This window comes from Poecilia reticulata, chromosome 6, assembly GCF_904066995.2.
Source record: "Poecilia reticulata chromosome 6, P_reticulata-male-v2, whole genome shotgun sequence".
Lineage (NCBI taxonomy): Eukaryota > Metazoa > Chordata > Actinopteri > Cyprinodontiformes > Poeciliidae > Poecilia > Poecilia reticulata.
The window spans coordinates 19,805,960-19,832,464 of NC_088835.1; the positions used below are offsets into that span (position 1 = coordinate 19,805,960).

General features: G+C 39.5%; 3 protein-coding genes and 1 long non-coding RNA gene across 6 annotated transcripts; all 4 read right to left on the reverse strand.

The window, feature by feature from the left end:
• Positions 1 to 196: 196 nt before the first annotated feature.
• Positions 197 to 8,182, reverse strand: cpt1b (carnitine palmitoyltransferase 1B (muscle)). Of its 2 annotated transcripts, XM_008411340.2 has the most exons (19): positions 7,991 to 8,182; positions 6,421 to 6,573; positions 6,107 to 6,246; positions 5,759 to 5,930; positions 5,289 to 5,390; positions 4,512 to 4,649; positions 4,342 to 4,419; positions 4,056 to 4,163; positions 3,345 to 3,429; positions 2,689 to 2,884; positions 2,409 to 2,594; positions 2,200 to 2,305; positions 1,999 to 2,115; positions 1,759 to 1,923; positions 1,529 to 1,663; positions 793 to 945; positions 593 to 706; positions 423 to 515; positions 197 to 333 (listed from the first exon to the last, which is right to left on the reverse strand). In XM_008411340.2, the coding sequence occupies exons 2-19, from the start codon at positions 6,559 to 6,561 to the stop codon at positions 199 to 201; spliced, it is 2,364 nt and encodes a 787-aa protein (XP_008409562.1). In that variant the 5' UTR covers positions 6,562 to 6,573; positions 7,991 to 8,182; the 3' UTR covers positions 197 to 198. The 2 variants fall into 2 exon arrangements, with proteins under 2 accessions (XP_008409562.1, XP_081464236.1); XM_081608110.1 differs by lacking the exon at positions 7,991 to 8,182 and having other exon boundaries at positions 6,421 to 6,729.
• A 659-nt stretch (positions 8,183 to 8,841) lies between these two features.
• On the reverse strand, positions 8,842 to 12,697 carry LOC103466038 (kelch repeat and BTB domain-containing protein 2). Of its 2 annotated transcripts, XM_008411338.3 has the most exons (9): positions 12,410 to 12,456; positions 11,905 to 12,263; positions 11,636 to 11,824; positions 11,363 to 11,547; positions 10,943 to 11,294; positions 10,685 to 10,830; positions 10,309 to 10,463; positions 10,002 to 10,159; positions 8,842 to 9,896 (listed from the first exon to the last, which is right to left on the reverse strand). In XM_008411338.3, exons 2-9 carry the CDS (start codon positions 12,154 to 12,156, stop codon positions 9,714 to 9,716), a joined length of 1,620 nt encoding a protein of 539 aa, XP_008409560.1. In that variant the 5' UTR covers positions 12,157 to 12,263; positions 12,410 to 12,456; the 3' UTR covers positions 8,842 to 9,713. The 2 variants fall into 2 exon arrangements, with proteins under 2 accessions (XP_008409560.1, XP_081464238.1); XM_081608112.1 differs by having other exon boundaries at positions 11,636 to 12,059; positions 12,410 to 12,697.
• Positions 12,698 to 13,039: 342 nt separating this feature from the next.
• chkb (choline kinase beta) lies at positions 13,040 to 22,095 on the reverse strand. The gene is made up of 11 exons (XM_008411335.3): positions 21,484 to 22,095; positions 19,834 to 19,942; positions 19,581 to 19,694; positions 19,350 to 19,483; positions 19,155 to 19,259; positions 16,665 to 16,723; positions 16,403 to 16,490; positions 16,153 to 16,261; positions 15,351 to 15,451; positions 15,162 to 15,243; positions 13,040 to 14,239 (listed from the first exon to the last, which is right to left on the reverse strand). Exons 1-11 carry the CDS (start codon positions 21,981 to 21,983, stop codon positions 14,183 to 14,185), a joined length of 1,458 nt encoding a protein of 485 aa, XP_008409557.1. The 5' UTR covers positions 21,984 to 22,095; the 3' UTR covers positions 13,040 to 14,182.
• A 982-nt stretch (positions 22,096 to 23,077) lies between these two features.
• Positions 23,078 to 26,505, reverse strand: LOC145551987 (uncharacterized). Its single transcript, XR_014087896.1, has 2 exons — positions 23,610 to 26,505; positions 23,078 to 23,539 (listed from the first exon to the last, which is right to left on the reverse strand). It is a non-coding gene; the product is annotated as an uncharacterized LOC145551987 (long non-coding RNA).

Here is a 26,505-nt window from a genome sequence, read left to right on the forward strand (position 1 = left end):
CATAAAAATCCCATCATTAAATTACAATGTACAGCAACTCCAGCATGTAAAACAGAAATAAATTAGAGGAGTGATATAACTGTTCTCTTTGAGTGGAATGCCCATCTCCTGTGATGTGGCTCACCAGAAAAGCATAAGTAAAAGTGCAATTCTTTTAGCTGATGCAAGCCCACCCACAAAACTTCTCCCCACAGAGTACTACATGTACTTTTTATTATTTTCCAAATGCACATCCTTTCCATTCTCCACCACGCTCTTGTCTTTTTCTTGCTTGAAAAGAGTCTGGATGTCAATCATGGCTTTCCGAATGTGCTGACCAAACCGAGCGGAGTCCTGCGGTTTTAAACAGAGAGAAAAGACAATTAGACTTGGAGGAACACGACGAGGACTCTACAGGTGGATGGAAAACATCGAGTACTTACTGTGTTACGCCTGGAGAATTTGCTGGAGATGTGGAATGTAATGAGATTTTCCCCAACAATGATATAAGAAACACCATACCCATCGTCAGCCACCTGAGAGTGCAAAAGAGGCACAATTAGACAAGGTGCTAAAGTGTTTTAACTATAAGATTTTGACCGAGAACACTCACAGGTCCAAATCCGCCTCCTGCACCCACGTATTTTGGAAACTTGTCGATATCAACTAAATTAATCTGCTGCTGAGGAGTCTGACTGGTGGACAGCTTCCACGGCTCGGAAAGCACCTGAAGGTTTTGGGATGGAAAGGAGACCCGATAAGTCCTGTTTGAAGTATTCAACAAAGTGAAAGTGATTTGACTGTATCTCTAACCTTCGTGAGAAATGGTGATTCAACACCGAGGTATTTAGATACTATGTAAAGGCAGAAGAGATGCCGATCGATACCGGAACCGGTCATGGCCAGACGATACATGTTCTGATGCTTGTCTGCTGCTTTCCGGAACAGCGCAAGTCTCTCGGCATTCTGCTCACAGACATTAGCAGGTAATTAGGAAATTACTTCATCATTTTTGCTTATTCTGACATGTACACAAAAACATAGCGCACATCAAGAACTGGATGTCCTTATGACTTTATCATGTAATAAAGTCATGAAGTCACAAGTGTTAGTTCAACCCCCTAACATGGCATCGACGTTTACTCAAATTGCCTCCAAGCCTAACCCTACTGTTGCATCTGGATCGTAGATAGTCATCATTTTAGAAAAAAACAAACATGTACACAGGATGATAAGAATAACTTAACGTCATTTGTGTCCAAACTGTTTATTCTGTAAAAAAAAAAAAAAAAATACATGTACATTTCTGTATTTAGAAACTCAATAATGCCACTAAAAAGGGAAAAATACAATTCATATTCGTAAAATTAATATATTTAATAAAGTCATTAAAGGTAGTTGTATATTTACTTACACATTTATCTCTGTTCATTTAACTCTACATTGGTTTCACGTGAGCCGGGTAACAGAAGCAAATGCAGCGTTTTAGCATGTTACAGTTTATTAACACGGATTTAAATGGTTTGAAAACTGTGTTTGTTTTCCTTACTGTTGCATCCTGATGCTCCATGGTCAGGACAAAAGCAGCAGCCTCGCAGGTGCAGGAGCGCACCGTCTCCGTCCGCCCATCTCTGAACATACGGGTCATTGATGACTCGTACGTCAGACAGAACACACCTTGATCCTACGGAAAAACAAAACAAAACATACATTTGATGTGGTTTGATAAAACCGATGTTCAAGGAAAAAAACAATGTGAGTGACTGATGGCTGACCGACCCTGAACTGTGCGAGCTGCAGAGCCATCTGAATGAAGGCATCAGGGCTCGTCTTGCACTTCTTGATCAGGCCTTTGCCAAACTCAGTGAACAGATGGCCATGGAAGTCCACATCGTCAGCTAGGTGTCTGGCTAACACGTATGAAGCGTGAATGATATCTTGGCACTGATGTAGGAGAAAACACAGCAAATAAATAGCAATTAATGATCGGTTTCGTTTAATTAGTGAAGTTTATTGTACCTTTTCTGGAATCTCCCACTTTAGTCGAGTGGGAGAAGGAAGGCCCCTGTTCACATCCCCTTTACAATGTCCCTCCTCTGTGTAGCCAAGATGAAAGCAGTCTATTGCAAGAACATACTACAGACACACACAAATAACATATGAGGAATTGCTAAGAAACTTTCATTTTCTCTGTTTTTAAGACTGAAATACTGTTTATACCTCCCACATGTGTCCAACAATGGGTGCATCAGCCCAAGAGTGCTCAATATTGACTCCCATCTTTCCATTTGGATATGAAATTAAGTTGAAAGACTTGTCGAACCACCTGTAAGACATGACAAGAAGGTTCTCTTTTTCCAGAAAACATTATGGAAATGACCATGGAAGTGACCCCCCCCCCCCCCCCCCCCCGAGTCTTCTCTGCCTACCTGTCGTAACATTTGCCGTGCAGTAGGGATTTGGCATAAGTGTCAAGTGAGAAAGCCTTTCCTGGATCATAACCCTGTGGCTTTTCGTCGAGTGTCAGGAAGAATGAGGCAGACTCAATGGTATCCAGGGATTCCTTGTTTGGTCCCTTGCTAAAATATTTAAGCCGAGTCCGTGCCCAAGGTACTCTGGAAAACAAAGTAAGAAAGAGTAAGTATCATATCTTTAGCAGGTGAGAGGGTTTTAGTGTGCTGTGCTGTGAGACTGTGTGTTTGAGCATGCCTGTCTCCTGCAGTGAGGGCAGCTAGTTTCAGTTCTCCTGGCTGCGGTTCTGACGTGTCATTGAGAATCTGTTGAAACTGGTTCTCCAGTTCGCTGGGTAAGAGGTGGCGCCCCCCCGTATACAACCACACTTGAAAGTAGCGGCCTCTGTGGAAGACAACGAGGTGCTTTCGGTCTGTCAGGTGCAGTACAAAATCTGCAGACAGAGTAAGAAGGGTATAAACTTGAATCATACTCAACTTGAAGCTGAAAAGCATGTGGTATTAACGAGGAAATTTGTAGCTTAGTGCCAGTGTGAAAATTTGCCAGCAATAAAATCATGCATTATTAGCAAGTTAATACATTGCTGGCTTTAAATGACTAAAACTATCACACTGTTGGCTGTGGGTCGTTTTTAATTTCACTTTTTTATGTGCCTTTGATCTTATTTTACACATCATCTGATTTATGCCATTTGCTTTAGGGCAAATGTCTTCATGTTAACAATGTAGAGAACAATTGGAGAACTACAATAGGACAACAGGAGAGTCATTGTTGGAGTTGAGTCTGTTGACAACATTGATAGAAATTAGCCCAAAAGGGCAGCAAGTGCAGCGTGCTGGAAAGATTTACTTCAACCAGTGCATGAGTGCTTAAACCATACATATTATTCTTACCTGTTTCCGTACCAGGGATACGAGTGGTGTTAAACATTCTCTCCATCTGAGTGGAACACATCGGAACGGTCCCTAAAGCCCTCATCTGTGAAGAGAAGGGACTAGGATATCATCACCATCCATCAATTCACAAGGTTCAAAATAGAGAAACCATAGTAGGACGATGTTCGGTCGGTTGTGTAATTAAAACACTTAAAACAAGATTTTTTTTATTAATGCCGCATACATTTTCTTTGGTATAATTTGAAAATGAAAGTATATTTCTATATTTCTAAAGTGAAAACATGGGACAAGTGTATTCATGTTTACCTCAAACTAAATTGACGTTGGGTGTAAAAATTGTGCAAAAGATGATCACTGTTCCCAGTCAGTTATGTGTAAAACTTTGAATGAGGAAAAAAGTGAAAGTTGTGACACAAACAAAATCCAGGTAGATAATGAAGAACATAAAGGTGTTACTTAACAGATAAATGCAAAAAATCAAAAGACAAATTAACTTAAATAAAATTTCATGTTTACAGCCAAAGTGATCTGGAAGGAAATGGAATTTAAGTGCCAAAAAACCCGAGCAAAGCTGGACAAAAGAAAACAAGATTTCACTGGGCTGTAGTTTGTTGAATGGTAGAACATTCTCCAGGCACAGTGTTTCCACATTTTTTGGTTTGTATGTTTCAGAAAAAACAGGTATGGTTTGTAAAACGGGCAGATTACCGGTGCAAGTTCACCACGCTCCAGCTTGCGCCTGTACTGCAGCATGGCATGAACTATGTTTCCTGCTCGGGCAGCCTGACGGTGCGTTGGGGTCACATACAAAAGGTCCTTCAAACAAAAACATGAAACCATCAGCTGGAGACATTAGATGTCCAATCACAAAATAGATGCTTTGTTACTTAAACTTTATGTTTAATCGTGTTTATGTAAAAGCCAAAATTTGTTGAAAACGTTCGTAGCTTGTAGTCCCTTCTAAACAAATAAACATAACTGTATTTCATCTTACCATGATGTAAAAGTTGCTGTTGACCATTATTGGACCTCTGCTCCTTAAGTAGATGTATTCCTCCCACCAGTCACTTACCTGTAGATGTTAGGGCATTATCAATACAAAATATTCATAAACAAATTCAGCAAACTTGGGATTTAATTTCAAAATATGTGAAGACCACTCACATAATTTGTTGACCACCAGGATTTTAGCACCAGGTACCTTTGGAGCTGAGATGCCTCGTTTTCTTTAAAGTTACGTGCCAAAACTTCCATTCGTTTGTATTGATCGTCGTCCAGCAGAGGGCGCACTGACTCAAGATACTACGAGAAAGATGCACGGAATGAAGTCGAGAATGAAGCATTACGTAACGACACATAATGCTTTCAGGCTACGTCTCCTGCCATACTGGCAAGGCAGATTTCCACCTCTCACTACTTAAACTAGTGCAACACAAACAGGGGACATTTTGTCTAAAATCTGCATTTGTGGTTTGAAGGGGACAATTAAGAAATGTTTCAAAATCATTTTGATAATACTTTATTTGAAGGGGTGTGCATAAGACTGACACGACACTGTCATAAACATGAAGAAGTCTTTATGAATGTTTTTGACAGTTGTCATGAAGTGTCATTCGGTAAATAATGACACTTTTAATGCAAAGTTGCATTAAAAGTCCATTAAAAGTGCCAACTTTGCATGATTTTGTAAATAATGACAATTTAATGCAAAGTTGGCATTTTTAATGGACTTTCAATGCAACTTTTGGAGCAACTTTGCATTGAAAGTGTCATTATTTACCAAATGACACTTCATGACAACTGTCATAAATACTTCTTCATGTTCATGACAGGTGTCATGTCATGTTTATGACAGTCTCATGTCAGTCTTATGCACACCCCTTGAAATAAAGTGTTACCGACATTTTTTTAGCGTAATTCACTTGTGTTTCTTCTACAAACCTTCTCAATGGTGTCTTTCACTCGAGGGACGGGGAGTCGGGGTAAGGCAGCCTGGAAGCTGTAGAGCAGGGGCCTTCGTCCAGAGAGCAACCTTACCAGTCTCTGGGTGGTAAATGATAATTTTGAATGAATGAAAACTAATTAAAATCAAATGCATATACTTTATTCCTATGCTCCTCTGACAGGTTTCTTAGTTTCTTAGCTATGATTTTACCCCGAATGGGCCAAAGTGACACAAATAGTGAAAGAAAGACTCAGATTGTGTAAGTGAAATACACTGATGAAAATCCTGAACACCAAAGGTTATAGGGGAGCTATCACCTAAAAAGCAACACAGAGACCTTTATTGATGCAATGCTTCAATCATTGACTGTGTGTCCTGTAACTTTGTATTTTTTGTGTTTGTATGATGTAAAGCAATTTCCTTATTGCTGATGTAAACAAATAAACTTGACTTGAAGCAAACCCACCAGCCACACTTTTGTAGTTGTCCTCATATTTCCATGGGTTTCAAAAATCCATCCGTGGTAGGAAAGAAGAGTCTTTAGAGCGAATCGTATGATGTGGATGAAGAACAGCCATACTGCCGTGGCAAACAGGATGGCGCTCACAACTGCTCTCGCCTGCGCTGACAAAAAGTCTCTGCTCAGAAAAGACAAAAATCTGTCAGTATGGCAGCAGCTACTTGCGAAATGTGAAGACTGACAAGTTTGGAGCAACTGACACAATGATCTGTTACACACACACACACACACAAAATGAATATTTTCAAAACAGCAATGACTGAGTTAAATATTTTATGAGTGTATGATACTGACTGGTAAGGCAGGTTTTTCTTGATGGTATCTATTATTCCTAGAGGGGGGTCTGTGCCAGTGTACAAGGACATCATCATGGCAATCACAACTATCAACCAACTGGACGGACTGGCTGGGTAAACTTCAGTCAGTATTCCATTCTGTATAAAATGCAAATGATTTAATATGTTTTCTGTTTTTACCTATATTCGATAATAATAAAAAAAGATGGCCATTGGTGATTTTAAATACTAGACTTAATCAGTTATTACAATCTTTTTGACTGACTGCAAATGCTTTAAACATAGACACATATGCTGAAATTGTGTTTCTACCTTCAGCCTAATGGCTTTCTTCTTCCAGGCAGTGAGTGAAGACAGGTAGATGTTTTTGAGGACCTCCTTAGTCAGCTTCACATCCACACCATCTGGGCGCACAGTGAACTCGAAGCCCACTGCCTGATGGGCCTCAGCCATTTCCCTAGATCACTAACATAGATAGTTTAAGCATGGCATTAGCATTGTAATACAAGCAAATGTTTTAAAGTTATATAGGCGCCATGTTAGAAATAACGAAGAACCTTCTCTCATTTGATTTGAAATGTCATATTATCTTTTTAAATGTTACACTATACAATGTTTACATTCATCTTAGCAACTGTTTCAGTTGCTAAGGTTAAAATAATTTGAAAATAAATGGTTGTTATGGAGACCAAGCTAACATGACAACATAACATTCTGTGCTGCAGTTCTTCAACAGTGAGATGTGGGGATGTAAACAATTTTATACATTTTTATTTACCTCTCAGACACAGTTCCAGTTGTTTTAAACCTTCAAATTGTTGCTTTAGCTTTATATATATAATGCTATGTTCAACAGCATCTCTGTCATGTTATAAATAAATCAAGGGGACACAAGAATTTATGGATTAAATAAAAAAAAGTTTAAGAAACTTTAAAAAGGCTTAACTTATTAATAGTAATTGATATTGGCATTACTAAGTGGGATTAATCTGTCTGATTTTGTTATATTACTTTTTAAAGGTGGGATTTTTTTTCCATGATTAATACATGAACTCTACATAAAGGATATATTTACCTTTTACTTCTTAGGTAAAAGGTATCTGAACTGCACCACCTTTTACTTGTGGTGTTAGTAATTGTGCAGGGTGTTGAACATAAAGAGTATTTTTTTTACCACCTTTATGAGCTTCTTTGAATTCACATTTTCCACTTACACAAGTTATGGTTCTTTTGCTGTTCTGTTTTGTGGAAATAAAAAATAGAAAAAACAACTGGCTTGGCACTCGTGCATTTAAACAGGCAAAGTTTGAAAAGTGGGAGGTGGTGAGGTGCAGATGTCTGCATTAGTAAAATAAATTAATACATAGTAAAGTTAAAACTACTGACTTCTAAATGTCAGGTACCTCAGAAGTCTTAAACAGAAATATTTGGACTTCCAACATACCTGCATATTGTGTTTTAGTGGCAGGTCTGGTATGGCTTTTTCCATGTCACATGACCAAACTATCCCCAACTGGGACAAAGTTCAATGGCCAGATATAGTGGTACATCTACAGAGCATGTGCAGAACGACTCAGACAGGAATGGAAATATAAACACAGAGTAGGACCAACAAGGGACGGCAAAAATGTCCAGATTCCCTGCTAATTTTAAGTTCATCTCATTGAAGCAAGTTGCACAAGTCATTAGTTTAATACAAACTGTACAAATATTTGTATTTTACTTTGTCATTTCAATTTTCCACCAGTTTGTAATAGATTTTTCACTTAGAAAACAAGCAACGCACCTAAACAGGTCAGCACTTTGTCGTTTTCATAAAACTTGAAATTTGTGTCCCAGTTGTCAGAGTCAAAGAATCATAAAGATCAAGAGTGTACTTTACCTTTCTGAGACCAGGCAGATGGTTACACACACACAGAGGTGAAAGGAAAGCTGGTAATCAGTGACTTTGGTCTGCAGCCCAGAACCAGTGGGTTTCTTCTGTACTGAAACTTGTGCTCTCTGTGTCCTTGACGTGGCTTTACTCAGGTAGTGAACATAGTCACTGCTTCCTGTGCTTCTCCCTGTCCTCTCTCACCCACAACATGCCTCTCTTTGTAACCAGACACCAAACATAGACATCGCCTGACCTGGTGTTCTCCCTGCCATGTAACTGAATGTGATCCTTATGACATTTCACCTAATTTACCAGTAAAAGATTATTTGACTCAGCAAAGTTGTTAATTTGGATATTACAGACATTGTCAAGCATGTGGCCTGTTTGACATTAAATTTACAATAATTTTGGTAACAACCCATTAAAAGAAATCAAAACAAAATGTCTATAAATAAGGTTATGCGTAACGAAGGTGGAATGAACATGCTGAGGGAAATGTATTACTTAGCAGAAGAGTTTTGAAATCTCTCGTAGAGACTATGAAGTGTGATTTTTTGCCATTTTTTAGGACAAACTGTCTTCAAATCTTGAAGATTCTGGGGAATCATTTCAATTTTCTCAACTTTTTACTTATTTCTGTATGTTTTCATTTGAATTCTAGTCAGGTAGTAGCTTGGATAACGCCACTTAATTTTTTATCTCCCATAACGGAGGTCCTTCATAAAATCTTGGCCACTGCGGTTAGAGATCACATTGGTTGTGATACCACATTATCCTGATTTCAGAGGCACGGTTTTAAAAGATATTTAACAGGGCTTGGACAACTTTGCTAAATGGGTAAAAAAAGATGCTTGAAATTAGTTTTAGCCCACCGTCTTGATTCAGGGAATTTTTAATGTTCCAAATACATATATGAGCTGAAACACTGGAAAACACAAAAACAGATATCAGTACATTGTGATGCCTTGATCTTAATATATATAAAGCAGTTGGCTACTAGTTGCCTTTAATGCACAGTTAACACCAACACTATATCATGTTACTGAGTGGAGATGCTTTAGAAATAGCATATAGTTACCCTAGCATTATGACAAACCGCATTCTGAAAAAAACCCTTCCCAGTCTGTCATAATGGTTTTGACTCCATCTTTTCCTATCTCCGTAATTCTTAAACCGTGGCAGCCTGCATATTGGGGTGCTCCAGAGTGCTGCTATTTTCATTTATTTTTTAAATAAATACAAACAAATTAACTGTGATGTAGACTAATTAAGCACCAATAACCAAAGAGATGAGCTGTCTGGATTAGCTGTGGATAATCTGTTTAATCAGAAACATCTTAAAAGAGAATAGATCCCAACAAATCCAAAGGAAAACAACTTAATATTTGACAAAGATAAGAAAGCACCAAGGGGATAATGGTATCAGCATTATAAGATCAGGTGGATAATATTCTCAGATTGATATTCTGAGAAGATTAGTCCTTAAAACAGCTGGCCAGGATTTTGAGTTTTGGGACCTTTGTTGCATTTCTCCCTCCTTTCTGCTAATATTTTGTCTAAAAATTGCAAATAAAGGCCACTAATACTACAAAAACCTTTAAAAATCACCAAGAAACATTGAGTGCCAAGGTGATTTTGAAATAAAATAAAATATTTAAATCATTTAAAATGACCGTCTCATTCCTCCATAAACAAAGGTATATATTAGGTAAACCAGTGAGCTATAACATTAAAAGTAAAGGTAAAAGATAGCCTCATAACGCATGGGGACAAGTAAAGGTGGGAGCCTCCTGATGGTTAGGGTTGAGAGATCCAGCCTCACAACAGTGTTGTGGTCAATACTGGACATCAGCAGCTGGTCACCTACAAATGTCCCCTGTCCAGCATATGACACTCTTTCTGTTCTGTGGATCTGGAGAGAAGAAAGAATAACACATCAAAAATATCTTGAATGGAAGCATATCTCTGCTTAGCTGACTCTCTTCCAAGAAATTAGATCAGGCCTAAGAATCTTTACCTTCCCCCATCTTTTTGATTTTACATGGAATGATGTCACCACATTCCTTGAGTTGTTCCCACCAATCACAAGCAGCTCGTCAGCAGCGCCCAGGAAGTACAGAGTAGGAAGGTCTACATCAGCTCTCGTCAAGGTGGGAAGCAGTTCAGACCATGAGTCTAGGAGACAGAGGAAGTACAGACGTCAGACGACTCATTTGAACTGTGGATGTGTGCCATGAATAAACAATGACATTTTGCAAACAACAACATACAGAGGAGTTAGAAGAGGACAAGCATAATGTTAGTTTTGTTTTTATTTAATTCACCTTGCTTTGTGTTGTACTGCAACAGTAATTTCTCTCCTGTCCTCTGGATGCTCCCCAGCACATAGATACACTCTCCAAGGCTGGCAGTGAGGGGGACGTCATGGGATAACGACAGGGTGAACTGGAAGTCGGTGAGTGGTAATGGGGACACAAACCTAAGGCAGAAATTATGCACACCAATCATGGACATAATTGGAGGACACTTAGTCAGTATTTGATTCTGTATGTGTAAGGCTCAGCCTGTGTGGACAGAAAATCAGCATTGAATTCAAAACTATACACTAAATGTCTTCATCAAATCTTGTGAAATTTTCCGTCGTGTGTGGCAGTGATGGCAACGACGAAAGTGAGCTTGTGTTTGGGCTGCCACACAAACCTCCATGTATCCTCCCATGGATCGTATCGCTCCACTGCTGTGTACAGAGCTGTACTGGAGTCTGGAGACACCAGAGAATCCAAATACCAGCCTCCAAACGCATAAATAAAGCCTTCACAGGCCACTGCACTGAAGTGCCTTCTGTGCTGTAAAACAGAACATTTTGATCATTGGTTTAATTATAAAAAATAAAGGGAAAAAAATAGTAACTTTGGACAAAATAACCAGTTAGATTATTGAGCTCAAGGCCTTTCATACCTTTATCAGAGGTGATGTAGCCACCCATGAATTGTTAAAGGGATTATACCTAAAGGAAGCCATAATGAACTCCCAGCCTCTCTTCCTGCGCTGCCTGTAGCCTCCTATGACATACAAGTAGTTATACAGCACTACAACAGTAAAACACCACTTATCGGCCCTGAAGGGAAGCTCTGTGACTGAATGCCAGTCCTCACTGTCCTCTGAAAGTTTCATGGTGAAAATGTTCCGGGCACGTTCTGTCTCCGGGTCGTTCCAGGAAGTCAGGTTTTCTTTCCTGAGGCTGCACAGGCACAGTTCTCCTGTTGCTCTCAGTTTGATGACTTCCTCCCTCTCCTCATCGCACAGACACCTGATGTATGAATCTGTCTCAGTTATTTCAGATGTTTTAGTAAACCAGCGGATCATAACTTCACACACCTGATCACGTGTTGCAGTTCCAGAAGGTTCCGGCTCAAATAAGCGAACACCGTGTTTTTCAGCTGTAGACAGAAAATTTCCTGAGCAAGGCTCAAGTACGATAAGCAGTTCGATGGACTGAGTTCATGTGCCAGGGCTAACAGGCACCTCGAGACGAAGGCTTCAGCCAGAAGATAGCTGCCCACCTGAGGAGCGGAAAAGACGAGACAGTGACTGGATTTAGCCTTACACAACCTAAAATAAACCAAGAAATCTTCATGTTTGACTGGATACCTGGATGTGTACCCCCAGTTCTTCTCGGGGAACATTAAAATCATGATTGAAGCAGAACTCAAGGAGATTGTGGAAAATGGAGGAGGACACGTGATCCAGATGAATGTGGCTCTCTGAGGTTTCTCTCATGCTGGACTGGGACAAAGCTCTGAAGTACTCGCTGCACTCTGAAAGCTTTCGGAGGTCCACCTTTGTGAAATTAATCATTAAACTGGATTTGTATTAACTAGTCTGGCAGTTTGGAAACTTATAAACTTATATGTACTCACATGAAAGGCATGTGTGCTAGTTTGGATTGTAACCTTGGCTCCATTTTTGTCTCCTAGGTGATATGTGCGGAGGGCCTCATTGGTTTTCCACTCTGAGTCTGCTTGATAGAATCTTCTAGGAGGGATTTGGGTGGATGCTATCCAGTTGTTTACAACTGAATTAGCACCCAACAGCCTTTTAATTCCTTGTTTCAACCACAAGATCAAGCATTCAATGAGCATTATGAAACACTTTCTGATTGCATTAATCATACTGAGAGTGTTCCATTCATCTAAAGTTTGGGAAATTGATTCAGTGATTCAATGCAGCTTAAAAAAATAATTCAAGCATCCAGAACTATTAACTCAGTTTAGTATGTCTAAGAAAACCACAGTCCAATGGGAGGGGAAAAGACAACAAAGTAAAAAGTCATTAAAGTATTCAAGAGCATATACACAAACACAGATATAAAAAAAAAATCCTCTGGAGCAAATCTTTTCATTCTTAACTGGATCAAAATGTTACCGGGGAGTCTCTCGATCTTTGAGCAGAGCAGTCCATGTTGGCTGGTCTATTCTTAGATCTCGAAGGTGGAGCAAGTGTCAACTCAGTGGGATTAAATGAGGGACCCAGACTGCTCTCATGTCGTCACTGGGGTCTCAAAATACTGGTGCATTTCAAGAAATTAGAAATTTCACGGATTAATTTGAAGAGTAAAACCTGTATATGCGCTGATAAACATTCCAGCACTTTATATTTATATTAAAAATTAGAGCCACCAGAACTTTTAACATCTCACTACGGCAATAGTTTAATCGCCTCTGTGCCAGTTGATCATGCAGAGTCATGACAAAGTATTGAGTGTGCACACTGTAAAATAGATCAACATATTTTTCACCAGGACCACATTTCTGCATTAATAAAAAAAATTTCGTTTATGAAATATTAAAACTTTCTAAGAGCCTGAATTTACATTAGCAACAGCAGCAAACAAATATTCCGCTCTATGTGATGAAACTATATACCAGTTTCAATTTAATCAAAGTTATTAAAATGAATGATATTCTAATTTGGAAAACTTGATCTGTACTTTTCAATTTAAAGCAAGATTGCCGTCATGGTGATTAAGAAACAAAACTCATAAACAAAAAGCCATTTGGACTCTGAGGACAAGTTTAATAAGTTTAGGATTTTTCTTGTTTGTGGGAGAAAAAAAACATCCAAACATATCCAAGTAGTTATAGAATGATATTGTAACAGAAAAAAAAATGTTTTTGATTAAAAATGGAGACTCTTTTTTTACAAAAATTACATCACATGAAATATGTTCAGGCATCTAGTTATAGTTTAAATAAATAACATATCTGTAGAGACAATATAAACAAAGTCTCTACACAAGGTAAAAACCATCTTTTGAAATCAAATAACATACAACCTTAACATTTCAGTGCATATTGTACAATTAACTAATCATTACAGTCATGAACATAAGAATGAGCATGAGTATTGTACATGAGCAGACATGAAGCAGAAGCAATCAGTTAGTAACTGGAAAAAAATGTTGGGGCAAAAAAAAAAAAAAACATTTAACAACATAAACCTTACAGTTACTTTCATGGTTACATGAACAGTATCACTGACTACTGTGATACAGTGTGTAATACGAGTATGATTTAAATTTTATTCAGTTCTGAAGAATATCTGGAGAAAAAAAAAATTGTTTTCTTCTTTCAAAAAAAGGTAACATATGGAGCATGCAAGTCACAAGGAAATCAGTTTTGATACAAAGGGACGGAATTAATCACATTCACTATTAGAAGTGTATACATCCTAATGTGGAGTGAACATCAAAACAACTTAAGTAGAATTAAAAAATAAATAAATAAACATTAATGGGTTACAAACAAGCGTTCTATTCCAAAAAAGCTTTGTAGTTTGGATTCATTTACGAAAATAATGAAATTTACAGTCCAATGTGAAGACAATAATTCTCTGGCAAGACAAAAGATTAAACATGCATGAATGTCACAAAGTGGTCCAGAACTGGTTAACTTAAGAGTTAAATAGCCAAAAATATACTGAGTGGTTATCAACTCATAACTCTTCATATAAAAGTGTTAAACAAATTGAATGTGTGCATTTTCTTAAAACATCTTTTTACATTCTTGTGTTTACACTCACAAATTATAATCAGACAAATTAAAGATAGTATAAAAATCCTTGCATAGCCATTAGCGGAGCTGGAGAGGTGGTAAACACGGAAAAAGACAGTACTTTCTGATTTCCAGATGCAGGAATTTAGGAGAAGAGCTTTTTCTGCTTGAAGTAGGCGTCAAAACGGCTCTGAGCATAATCCTGCGAAAAATAAAAAAAAGACATTGGCAAAACCGTTATTAAAATTTAAAAGACAAAACTGAAATGTCTCACTTGAACTTCATAAAAGTAACCACATGCAATGGAAAATGTTGAATTTTTGATGACAATGGAGAAGGAAAACACTAACCCTTTTTCTATCTTTCTGTAAGGACTTTAATTCAAATGATAAAGTTATGTCAAATGAAAGAAAAATCATTTATAATCTCAAAAATAAGAATATGCTTTTGAGTACAGGTGGCATCTGCTTTATATAAATACTTCAAGTACCTTCTATAAAAGAATGCAATTGATTCGTATAACAATTTTCATATGATTTATCCGATTGATATTTTTAATTAAAGTTGTCAACATTCTTGCTGTGGATTTTCAAGGAAATAAGATGCATTTAGACACAAAAACTAATGAAAATGTGGATTAGAAAACAACAACAAAAAATTTTTCTCAATGAAAAAGCCTAAATATTTCTTCACCGTTTCTTGTCCTGCACTTGCAGTTTCAAAGTACGGATCTTAATCATTCTGAAATATTTACAAAAATTAAAAACATGAAGTTAAATAAAGTATGCATAATGTGCAATTATGCACACTGTGGCTATAATATGAATAACATCTACTGGTAGGGATTTAAGCAAATTATTACACTTAAATACCTACCAGTAAATGCTGCATGCAACCGTATTATTTAAAATATTTGAATAATCAAGAATCACATTTGGTCGTTAATTTAAATGAAAAAAAAAAAGAAGCTAACTTAACTTTTCTTTCAACAAAATTAATTTGCAATTAGATTCTTGATTGCTCAAATATTTCTAAAACAAAAAGTTAAAAACTTAAATCGTTGTTTAAAAAGATAGCTAAAGCAAATTAAGTTCATGTGCTGAAAAAACAAAACAAAACCTTACCATATACCCGAACTCAATCTTGGATAACTTGGCCTGAATGATGGACCACAGTCCCCAGAGGAAATGTGATGCTAATGCATATCTACAGTAAAATTATAAAAACAACACAGGTTTAGCAGTGTGCAGATTCTTCAGAAACTTGAATAAAAGAATATCCTTGCTGCAGTGAAGCATTTCTAAAAGCTTCACCTGTTTGCTTCAATTATCATATCCTCTTCAATTTGTGTCTGATCCAGGTCACTCTTGGTGTGTCGACTTTGCTCAGCCAAATAACTTCTGATGAAGTGAAGCTGAAACGATGGTAAAAAAAAAAAAAGTTTTGGTTTTGCATGTTAAAAAATCCACAATAAATCATTTATAGTTGGCACACTGACTGAATTTTACTGAAACGCTTCATTTATTTATTTGAATCTCTCATGATCTCTATTCAATTACCACGTTTTTACCACTAGATGTTACTATACAACAAGCACAGCATCTATTGGGGTGTAACCTTGTAGGCTGAATTTAAATGTATAAAGTGTTGCATATCCTCCAAGTTTAAAATTACCCATTGCAGTGATTAATGATTTTTAAAAAGTTAATTTGCTTAAGAGTCAAATTGTTGCTGAGGGCTTAAAAAGTAAAAAAACAAACAAACTAATAAAAAAAAAACAGTTTTGAAGCTCAAATTCAATTACAAAAATACTTTATCCCAAAGGTAAATTTAATAGTTCAAAAGAGAACTTAAATCAAGTTACATAATTGTTTGGCCATATCCACTTAAAAATTTTGAGAAAAAAAAAAAAAAAAGAAAACAGAAAATTTGTAACATTGTCTGTGATTTTGTTATCGAAGTGAAAAATATATTGACAGTTTTTTTTGTAATATCACCCACCACTTACTTAAACTGTGTTTTACAGTCATTAGTATATAGAACATCACCAGATATCATCTCTAATTTACATGGTTAAGATGAATAATCTTCCTCATTGCCATGATTTTGACTGACCTGCTGCTCTCTGGTCGGATAATTCTCAGGTGTGACTTTGTAAAACGGCCACTCATTCCACGTGTAATCATACGTCCACTCGCAGAAATGGTTCCCAAAGTCAAAACCCCTTCAAAAAAGGAAAAATTATCGCGTTAGCATTGTTACACGAGTCCAAATTAGACATTTCTGAACAAAAGGGCTTCTTTGGAGCTTACTCGACCCAAGTCTTGTGTTTCCAATGAATTTATAACTGAAGGGCTCATTTTACCTGTAATTGTAACTGCTATATTCAAAGTCAATCAGCATCAGCTTTTCTGTCGATGTGTGGTCCCTGTCCTCCAGGATAAGGATGTTTCCTGCAAGAGTCAAGCAAGAAGAAAACAATTATTATACACAGTTCAAGGAAACACTTTCTGCTTCAGCTGACATCAGGTTTAATATTAATATTGCAATCAGGGTTGAAAGTGTGGCTGGAGAAAAAAACATTAATGTATGGAAAACTTCCACAGAGAGAGTAGTTACACGTTTACCTTCTTGGACATCATTATGACAAAACACCACTGGTGATGGAGTCGCTGCCAACAAAGAACTGTTAATGAAACAGCCAGAGAACCGGAAAAGACAATAAACACATTAAACAGGAAAATTGCACAGTGAAGGCATCAGTGTTGCATATGCAGATATTGCCACAAAATTAAACTAAAATATTTAGAAAATGGACACAAAGAAAATGTTATTAACAAGGAATTGGCACCAACGCCGATATCAGCCCAATATTAGCAGTTTTTTAACATGTCAGTATAGATGCAATAAGTAAAATTACACCGATATTAAGAACCAGTATTTATTTCCATCTTAATGCTGTTAGTTTCTGGAGCGGGAGGAGGAGAGGTCGGTCATGTGACAGTGATGCAGTGCAGAATTGTGGGGAGAGAAACGATGGTGAAGTCAGCAATGTGGTTGCTTTCTAGTGAAAAATATATATAAAATATTGGTAAGTATCTGTATCAGCCATAACATGGGATATCAATTTTGGCTCACATTCTTGCATCATTTATGCTTAGATGCTGTAAAAGAAAAAAAACAAACATTTTTGAAGTGGAGAGTGCATTACTTGTGTATTTTTTCTCCAGTTCTTTATCAAATACGTTATAAAGTCTGATGTACTTTTACTTAACATTGCATAATTCACAGAACTGACTTGAAAAATAAAAGCCAACGCTAAAATACTATGAAGGACACAAAGAAAGGCTACAGGAAAAACAAAACATCCCCTAAAGTTTTCTGTGCAAGTGTCAAAAGACTTATGAAATTAATCCATCTTGAGATAAGATTAAGAACAGCTGACAGAGCAGATTTAAATAGGTTACAATAAATCTCGTACTAATCCTGCTTCAAAGGAAGACGCAGAGATATCTACAAGATAACATCGGTTTCCACATCAACACCAAACAGATACACAGTGGCCTGATCCTGCTTTGGTTCGGACTTTCGAACTATGAGGAGAAATCAGAAGTGAAGTCGTGGAAACAGAGGTTCAAAGGTCATTAACTGGTCTGAGAACAAAGAACATTTAGACTTGTGTTTTCCGTACAAAGAAGAGTTAGTGTCGAGCCTTCCTCCCACCAGCTGTTACTTTATATCCAGCAAGCCAAGTATGTACATCTCTGCTGTCACTTGCAGCTTTTTCAGTTTCTTGTAAATAGTTTGCAGCCGTTTCTCATACACAAATAAATTATCCTACTCCACAACATTTCTTTCAATCTGATGATTTCCCTCCCACCCTCCCCATACGTTTTTTTTGTCTTACTTTCCGTTTTTATATTTCCATCTTGGTGTGAATCTGCTTGCTTCAGCTGGTCTGTCACTTTGCTACTGCAACACCTGAATTTCCCTATTGTGAGATAATAAAGGTAATTTCCATTTCTAATAATGAAGTAACGTTAAACTATCAAGTCTTGAATTTCTGTGCAATAAATGTCTTGCTGTCCAGGTGTGCCTCATTCATCTTAAACAAGCTCAAGCTTCTGATGGGTCCACACAGGCGGTGAGAGGGAAGTGAACATAATCTTTCACTACTGAAGGAATCGGTTTACATTACCGATAGATGTGAGGAATTGTGAAGGAGACAAGTTACTGTATCCCTAACTCTCCAATACAAATACGAATGAATTAATAAGAACCAAAAGTATAAAGATGCATGCATTTATAGTCTGCATCCCAACTAAAATGTAGGGATGGATGATACTGTATTGAGTGGAAAAGAAAAGGAACCAATCAATCATCAAAAGATTGGATTCAGTAAATTTACTCGATTGGTGGTCCAAATCTACATTTTATCAAGCTTAGTCAGATAAACTCAAATACTTTGATACATGAATGGTGATAATCTTTTAATGTCTTCTTTTTCTGGTTGATTTAAAACTGCGACATCTATCAAAAACCTGCAGAATGATCATGCTTGTCGACAAGAAGTGAATCCTGCTCATCAGTAACAATACAATCTGTATTTCCTTAGGTAGAAAACTTCAACCAATATGAATAATGAACTTAATGTATGACTTGATAGCTAGGATGATCTGGAATGTCTCTTAAGATTGGAATGGACTGAAATTACATTTCTAAAATGACATTCTGTAAAGTGCCAAAAGGGTATGTACTGTGAATAGGTGCTATGTAAATAATCTTAATTGAAATTAATTACTTTTGCAATTGGAACTTTTCCCTGCTTTTGGCTCATGAGTGCAAGTCGATGTCACATTTGTTTGAAAATAGGATAAGAAGCAATTATGTTGCTCTGTTTAGCTGTGCTGCGTACCATATCTAGTGATGTAGCCTACTTGATAAAGGGTAAGCTTTACTTAAAGAGCATTACATGTATCTATCGGTCTGTATACTGGGACCATTTTCTTTAGTAAAAATGATTGAATGAGTTTTATAAGGATCTATATTGTCTTAAAAGTACATTCCGCAAAATATTTAGCTAAAACTTTAAGCTAATACCATATGGCCAGACTCACCGGAGACTCTTTAGCTCAGCAGGCAGATCAAACTGTATCAGTTTATTGTACTTTTTCACATGTGTTTCACGCACAAAATTAATCTTCATCACTTCATCCATGTATCTTTAAAAACAGCAGAGAGGACAACAAATCCATGTAAATATAATGCATTAACTGTCCAGAAAGAAAAGTGGGACTGTGTCTTGTTCTTACTTGTCAATGGTTGCGAACAGCCACTTGGGCTCTTTGTTAAAGGGCATTACCATGCCATGAAAGCGGGCCAGTTTGGTGGCGATCTCAGACGAAATGACCGGGTCGGAGAGCTGTTCTGTGAGCATGCGAGTGTTCTAGGAAAAGACAGAGAGACTCAGAAAATAACTAAACAATCAAACAGATATTGTCCAGAGTATCAGAAAGAGCATTTGGACTGAAAACGTTGCGTACCGGTAAGTACTGCTCCAATCGTCCCTCTGGAAAGATACCATAAAGCTTTGGCCCCAAAGTTCGCTCTGCCAAAATAGCAAACATCACACTTTCCAGTACCAGAGAATCCACACCCTGAGTGGGGAAAAAAAGCGATTAGGATATGTTTATTTTATTCTTACAAAGCAAGAACTAGTGCAATAACAGATATTAGCAGTGAGGCAGACTCATGGCCAAACACAGATTCTTGATGACCTCTACTAAGCCTGCCAACCTGCAAGATGGCACCGTAGACTCTCAGCAGCACCTGCTGGGGTTCTTCCCCCAAACATGGGACATGGTCAGGCAAGCTACACAGGTACAGTAGATTACTCAGTCCACCACTAAGAAAAACAAAGACAATATTTACATTAGAAGTTACATAATTTGCTGCACAGAATTTTCATAAAGATTGTCAAAAGTCTGCCTGACAAAAACACTTCTTGATATGTTGAATATGACTTTCTCCCCAGGGCGGAGCATGCTGTGGAAATGCAACAAGGAGAAATAAAAAAAAAAAAAAGAAAGAAAAAAAGCTAAACTCCTCAGGAGCTGGGAATAGTTACAGACTAACATATTTTGGAGTGTGAATGAGAGAATTTCTATAAAACCCTGTCCTGATGCATGATTTCTCCCTGCAACCGATATATTTTTCCCAGCAAGTTATATTCTCTCTTAGTGATGGGAAGTCTGGCTCTTTTCAGAAAGCCAGTTCTTTTGGATGCTTTTGAGCATGACCCATCACTAATCTCTCTTACCTGAAAGGAAGACCCTGCATCACTGTCCCTGCTGCAGGCCTCTGGTCTGTCTCCTCCCTGACCTTTCTCTCTCTACTGTGGCAATAAAGATTTCTTTTAAATTTGAGGAAACAATAGCGAGCACAACTTCTGTACAGAAATGAGAGAGGATCGAGTTTATTCCTAGGATTAACTAACCAACCAGCAGGGGATGTAACCTAGGTAACATTAGTATTCTTGTTAACTAGAATACTAATATTTGTTTAACAAGCCAATTAGCTATCATGGCAAGTTAGCATGGATTAACTAGTCATAAATTTGCTAACATTGTCTACATTGAGCACTATTAGTAAACTTACACAGTGTGTTTGGGGGAAAAAAAACTGTGCAAAGGCTTTTGTCTTTTATTGGCTCTGTCTGGATAGCTGACACACACGGTGCAGCTCCTCTCAGCAGCATGTTCCCTACTGATTCACAAATGACACAGCGCTAGCTCCAAGCTACACTGTTTGTGTTTCTGCCTTGCTCAGCTATGGAATGGACTGCACAGTAATTACCCATAACATCAAAGAGACAATTTAAACTGCATCCGCAGGGCAGCACACCCTACTGCAGGGTGCCGCACCGCCTTCTGGAAGGGTTAGATCAAATCCTGCATCATGTATGCTCATTGTGCATTCATGTTAACAGAACAGGGACACTGGCCCCTGTAATGGCTTTTGTAGAACCGTCCATGATGTTGGCTCAAAGAAGTCAGGGATGGCTGGTGGGATAAAGTCCATAAACAGGATGTTCGTACTCAAAAACCCTGTGATGTGGCTGAATTAAAACAATTTGGCAAAGAAGAGTTATCCAAAAGTTCTCCACAGCGATACAAAGAGAACATCACCAAGTGGTGGTACTTGTTACTCCTAAGGGTAGAAACCAAACCCGTTGTCTCCAATGTCCCTTTTTACTAAAAGGTTCAAAGAGCCATTGCAGCACGTTGACACTGCTGATTGGTACAACATTGGATGTGGAAAGAAATAAAATTATAAAACAAAAAATACAAAAGTTAGGAATATCGTGTTCACTTCATTTTAGCAAAATTTGACAAAAATGCTTCTACTAATTTATCCCACCTTTTACAGATAACTGCCAATAATTACCTGACAATACTAATTTGAAAATCCGCTTCTTGAACAGTTTTCCATGATCCAGACAAAAAGTCCCTGCACCACAAAAACGCTCTGCTTTTTGTATCTCGGTCGACCTCTTCGCTTCTCCCATCCCGAAAAGACTCAGCTTCTGAGTCGTCATCTACCTGAGGACTCGGGGTCCTCAGGTGTCTCTCACTGACCAAAAGCGAGGTCACCACTCGCTTCCTCCCTGCCGAAGGACAAACGCCTTCCGGGGAGAGGCTGGAAATGTTGCTGCTGTGGAGCTCTGGTCCCGTTTTCTCAGCTCTGTCCAAATCATTCGCGCCGGAGTTACTATGGGTCGCATTTCGACCAGACTGCATCGTGGGTTTCCGGGTGAGGAGTAAATGAACACCGCCGTAAAATGTCGGTCTGATGAGGCAGCGCAATGGACTCGCCGACACACACTGTTCACCAGTAAAGCTGCTCAACCGAAAGAGCCAAGCATAGCTGAATGTCCTGAACCACATGAAACGCGCTGGGCGGCTTTAAATATGGTGTATTTAAATTACTTTTTATTACCCTTGCAAGCGCAGCAAGCAGCAATGTCTGTAACCGAAGCCAAGTAATCAACATCCAATCACATTTCAAGGAGAATCTTGGAATTGTTCTCATTGGTTAGTGAGCTAATACGTAATGTGTACGTCACTAGAAACGTTAGGTGTCTCGCTTCCTGAAGGTTTTTTGGGCAGTGTAGTCCTGACACTTGAAGTAAAAGAGACAAGCAGCTCTTCGGTACCCCGAGAAAATTGGGCCTGGGGTCCCGCTGCTGCCCAATGTGTTCAAACAGTCATGGCTTGATCCGTAAATACAGACTCAATATGTACCGCCAATGCTTCACGCGGTACGTAAAAAGCATTGGCTGCGTGAAGCTGGAACGATGCTGACATCCAACGAGGAATATTGGAAGGCGGGCCGAGATGGAAGAAACTTAAACCATGTTTTACGAAGAGAAAACAGGCAGTGTGTAGTGTTAGACAAAGGCAGAACTAGAAGAGATAAAATGTTTTATCAAATCCCATTGCAAGCGTTAGAAGTGACAATGGAAGGCACCTGTTTTTATTTGCACTGACTGATGAACTTACTAAAATGAAGAAAAAATAAATAAATCGCAGTTTAACCAGGTAAGCAAGCACAATGATTGTGTACGCAATGGCATGTCATTTGTTTTTTTTAAAAAGGTTTTTACATTCACCCACTCCAAAATAATAATAATAAAAAATCACATCAAATAGCTGTCATTGTTGTAGGTTAAACAAGAACTTGTCTTTGATGTTAGATATGGACTTAGGGTTCTCCTTTTTATTTAAAAACCAAGCGAGTTCATTTTTTGATCAAAAGTCTCAAGACAATAAATCAACGAGCACTTTTTGTCTTGCGATCAAAACTGGACTGACCCATTGATAAAAAAATAAATAAAACAATGCTTAACAGCATTTAAGAAACTGTGGTACCTTAATCTTTCAGATGAAAACAATCCTGTTATTTTTCTTATCCCAACATGTTGTGACCAGCAGGTGGAGATATCTCTAAAAAAAAGTAACAAGAGACACCAGAACACAGATTTAACAGTGTACAATACTTTATTAAACAATTATCTAAAAGTTCTTTTTAAAACACTTCTTTTAAAATCCAAGGCATCGGGCTCACTACTTGGTCGCCGGAACCAAAGAAAAAGGAAACACACAAGAAGGGACAGACAAGATAAGGTTGTTCCAAGAAAACAAGCAAACCATGCAAATGCAACAAAATAAAGCAAGAAAACAAAAGAACATGCAACACAAAAGAAACAGCACTCAACAGAAACAAATGAATACTTCAACAAACGGTAAAAGAAAATACTTCAAATGATGGAACAAGTTGTCGTCGTCTCTCCAAGTGCCCTTCTATGGGGGCCAGAGGAGTAATGCCCCGCCCACCAGCCCGCCCAATCCACAACAGGCTCAGTGGAGAGCGGCCAGAACAAACAGCGACAAGACAAAGCAGCAGAGCGTCCAAAGCACTGCAGCTCCCAACACTCAGTTGCCTGAAACAGAAAACCCATTAATGCTAAGTACAAAATAAAATAATCCAGAACTAAATGGCAGGTAGCTTACCCAGGGATGGAGACACAGCCTACACCAGGAGGGAGCAGATCAGCAGGCGAAGACTAGGCAGAAGCCACACACCACCACAACCTCCAGCCGCGGCCGGCAACGCCAGCAGAGCCGCACTGCGGAAACGCACGACAGGTGTAGCACCCAACAAAACCAACCACGATCCCAGCCCGGATAGCAAAATGGCACTTACGATATCAGACGAGCAAATCAAACACCGCCAACATGTAGCCGCCAATTGTGCAGACAGTGGAGGAAACAAGGGCACACACACACCTCGCAGCGACTTACCCAGCTTTAAAGGCATCTGCCCCGCCCACCAATCAGTGGCGCGCCTCTCGCCACACCCGACGCAAAGCGTGGGGGAGGGTGAAACACCATCCCACCACATTCTACCCCCTGGTGTTGCATCGTCGCCCCGACGATGAGCCTGCACACCTCAGCACCAAGGGCGAAAAACTGCAGCTTGTGCATTGGAGACTGGCTGACTAAATCCTGCAGCCTGACCCACAGGTCGAGGGAGGTGATTGACATTCGAATGCTGCCCAGCTCTTGAACGGACAGTACGACGCAAGGGTGGATAAACTGCCTCAGAAGTTGGAACGGATTCATCATATCCGGGAGCAACCTGTGGAGGCAACCCCCCCGCCACAGAGGTAGATGGTACTGAAGTATCGGGGACCAGTAAGCACAAATCGTCCTCCAGAGAGTCATCCAACGCCCCTGAAGGCAAGGTAGCCTTTAACTGCAGGGGTACAGGTGTGGGCTCTGGCCCAACCCGAGCCTTCAGCATCTCACGATGCACATTTCTAGTTCTCTGCAAATCGTCTACAGGAGCCACAGTATAAACTGGCCCTCCCGCTGTTGGCGCCCTCACGACTTGGTGGATAACTGGGCTAAAGAGGTCCTGGATTTTATGACGACCTCTGGCACTGTGGTCACGCACATAGACCAGCTGTCCCTCCTGCAGTGGAGCCTCCCTTACACCCTGATCATGATGCCCTTTTCTATGCCCTGCAGCTGCCAGCAAGTGATCCTGAGCATGATGAAAAGCCATAGTTAGTCTGGTCTTATGCTCAGCCACCCAATCCTCCACATCACCTGGTACTGGGTCCCGAACACGACCCAACAAGAAATCCACAGGCAGCTGCGGTTCACGGCCAAACATAAGAAAGAATGGAGACTCGCCAGTACTTTGATGGGGTGTGGAGTTGTAGCAAAAAAGTACTTGGGGGAGGCTGGAAGCCCAATCCCGCTTCCTTGACACTGGTAAAGTGCGTAGCAAATTATGAAGTGTTCTATTAAAGCGCTCACACTGCCCGTTTCCAGCAGGGTGGTAAGGGGTAGTGCGTGACTTTTTAACTCCATACAGGTTACAAAGCTGCTGAATCAACACGCTCTCAAAGCTCCGACCCTGATCTGAGTGAATGCGGTTTGGAACCCCGAATCTGAAAAACCATTCAGTCAGCAAAACCTGAGCAACAGTAGCTGCTTTCTGGTCCCGAGTGGGAACAGCTATGGTGTATTTAGTAAATACATCAGTAATTACTAGAACATTTTCAAAACTATTCTGGGAAGGCTCCAACATGGTAAAATCCATGGCAACAATCTCATTCGGCCGAGAGGCCAACAGATGGCTCATAAAACTGCCAGACCTAGGTGTTGCCCTTTTAGCGACCTGACACCTTTGACACTCTTGTACCCACTGTTTGATATCATTAGACATCCCGGGCCAGTAGCAGCGCTGCCTCACCAACTCTGTGGTGCGCTCCACACCCTGATGTCCATGTTCCTGATGTAATTGAGTCAGCACATCCTGTTTAAGAACTGATGGCAAGATAAGTTGTAAAATCTCCTCACCACCATCCGACCGATGGACTTGACGGTATACCACACCATCTCTCGCCACAAGACGACCCCACTGTTTTAAAAGAACCAAGGACAGCCTGGGAAATTGGCGTTTTTCCTCAGGAGTAGGATACACCTGCTTTTTCCAAAAACCCAAAATGTCCTTCAGGAGAGGGTCAGCTTCCTGCAAAGCACAAAGGTCAGACACAGAATGAGACGGCAGAGCAGTCACCACAGATTGAGTTGCCGACACTGGAACAGGGCATGGGGCACACCGAAGAGCCTCTGGAACCGAGGTGCATGACCGCTCTGCCAGGCTAGTACCTGATGTAGGCTGGCGGGAGAGTGCATCAGCATTATTATTGCTGCGTCCAGAACGATACTTAATATCGAAATCAAAAGCAGCAAGTTGCGCAGCCCAGCGGTGCTCCATGGCACCAAGCTTGGCTGAATGAAGATAACTCAAAGGGTTGTTATCTGTGTAGACCATGCACCGGTGGCCCAAAAGATATTCCCTAAATTTCTCAGTCATGGCCCATTTTAAAGCCAGAAACTCCAACTTCATAGAGCTATAATTAGCCATGTTACGCTCAGAAGGTTTAAGACCTCGACTGGCATATGCAATGGGCCTCACGCCATCCTCTGTTTCCTGCGACAATACTGCCCCAAGTCCACTGTGACTAGCATCCGTCTCTAGAATGAAAGGACGTGAAAAATCAGCATACGCCAACACTGGTGCAGATGTTAATTTAGCTTTTAAAGCCTCAAAGCTCTCCTCGCACTCTGGTGTCCAGGCAGATTGAAAAGCCTGACCAGACCCCTTCCTGGACTTTGTGCTCCCTTGTTGTGCCACCAGCCTATGCAGAGGACCCGCTAACCCAGCAAAACCCTCCACAAAGCGCCTGTAATAGCTAGCAAAGCCCAAGAATGAGCGAAGCTCTGAAGCATGTGTGGGACGTGGCCATTTAGCCACTGCCTCGGTTTTTGCAGGGTCTGTGGCTATGCCTTTGTCTGAAATGAGGTGCCCCAAATATTTAACCTGCCGTTT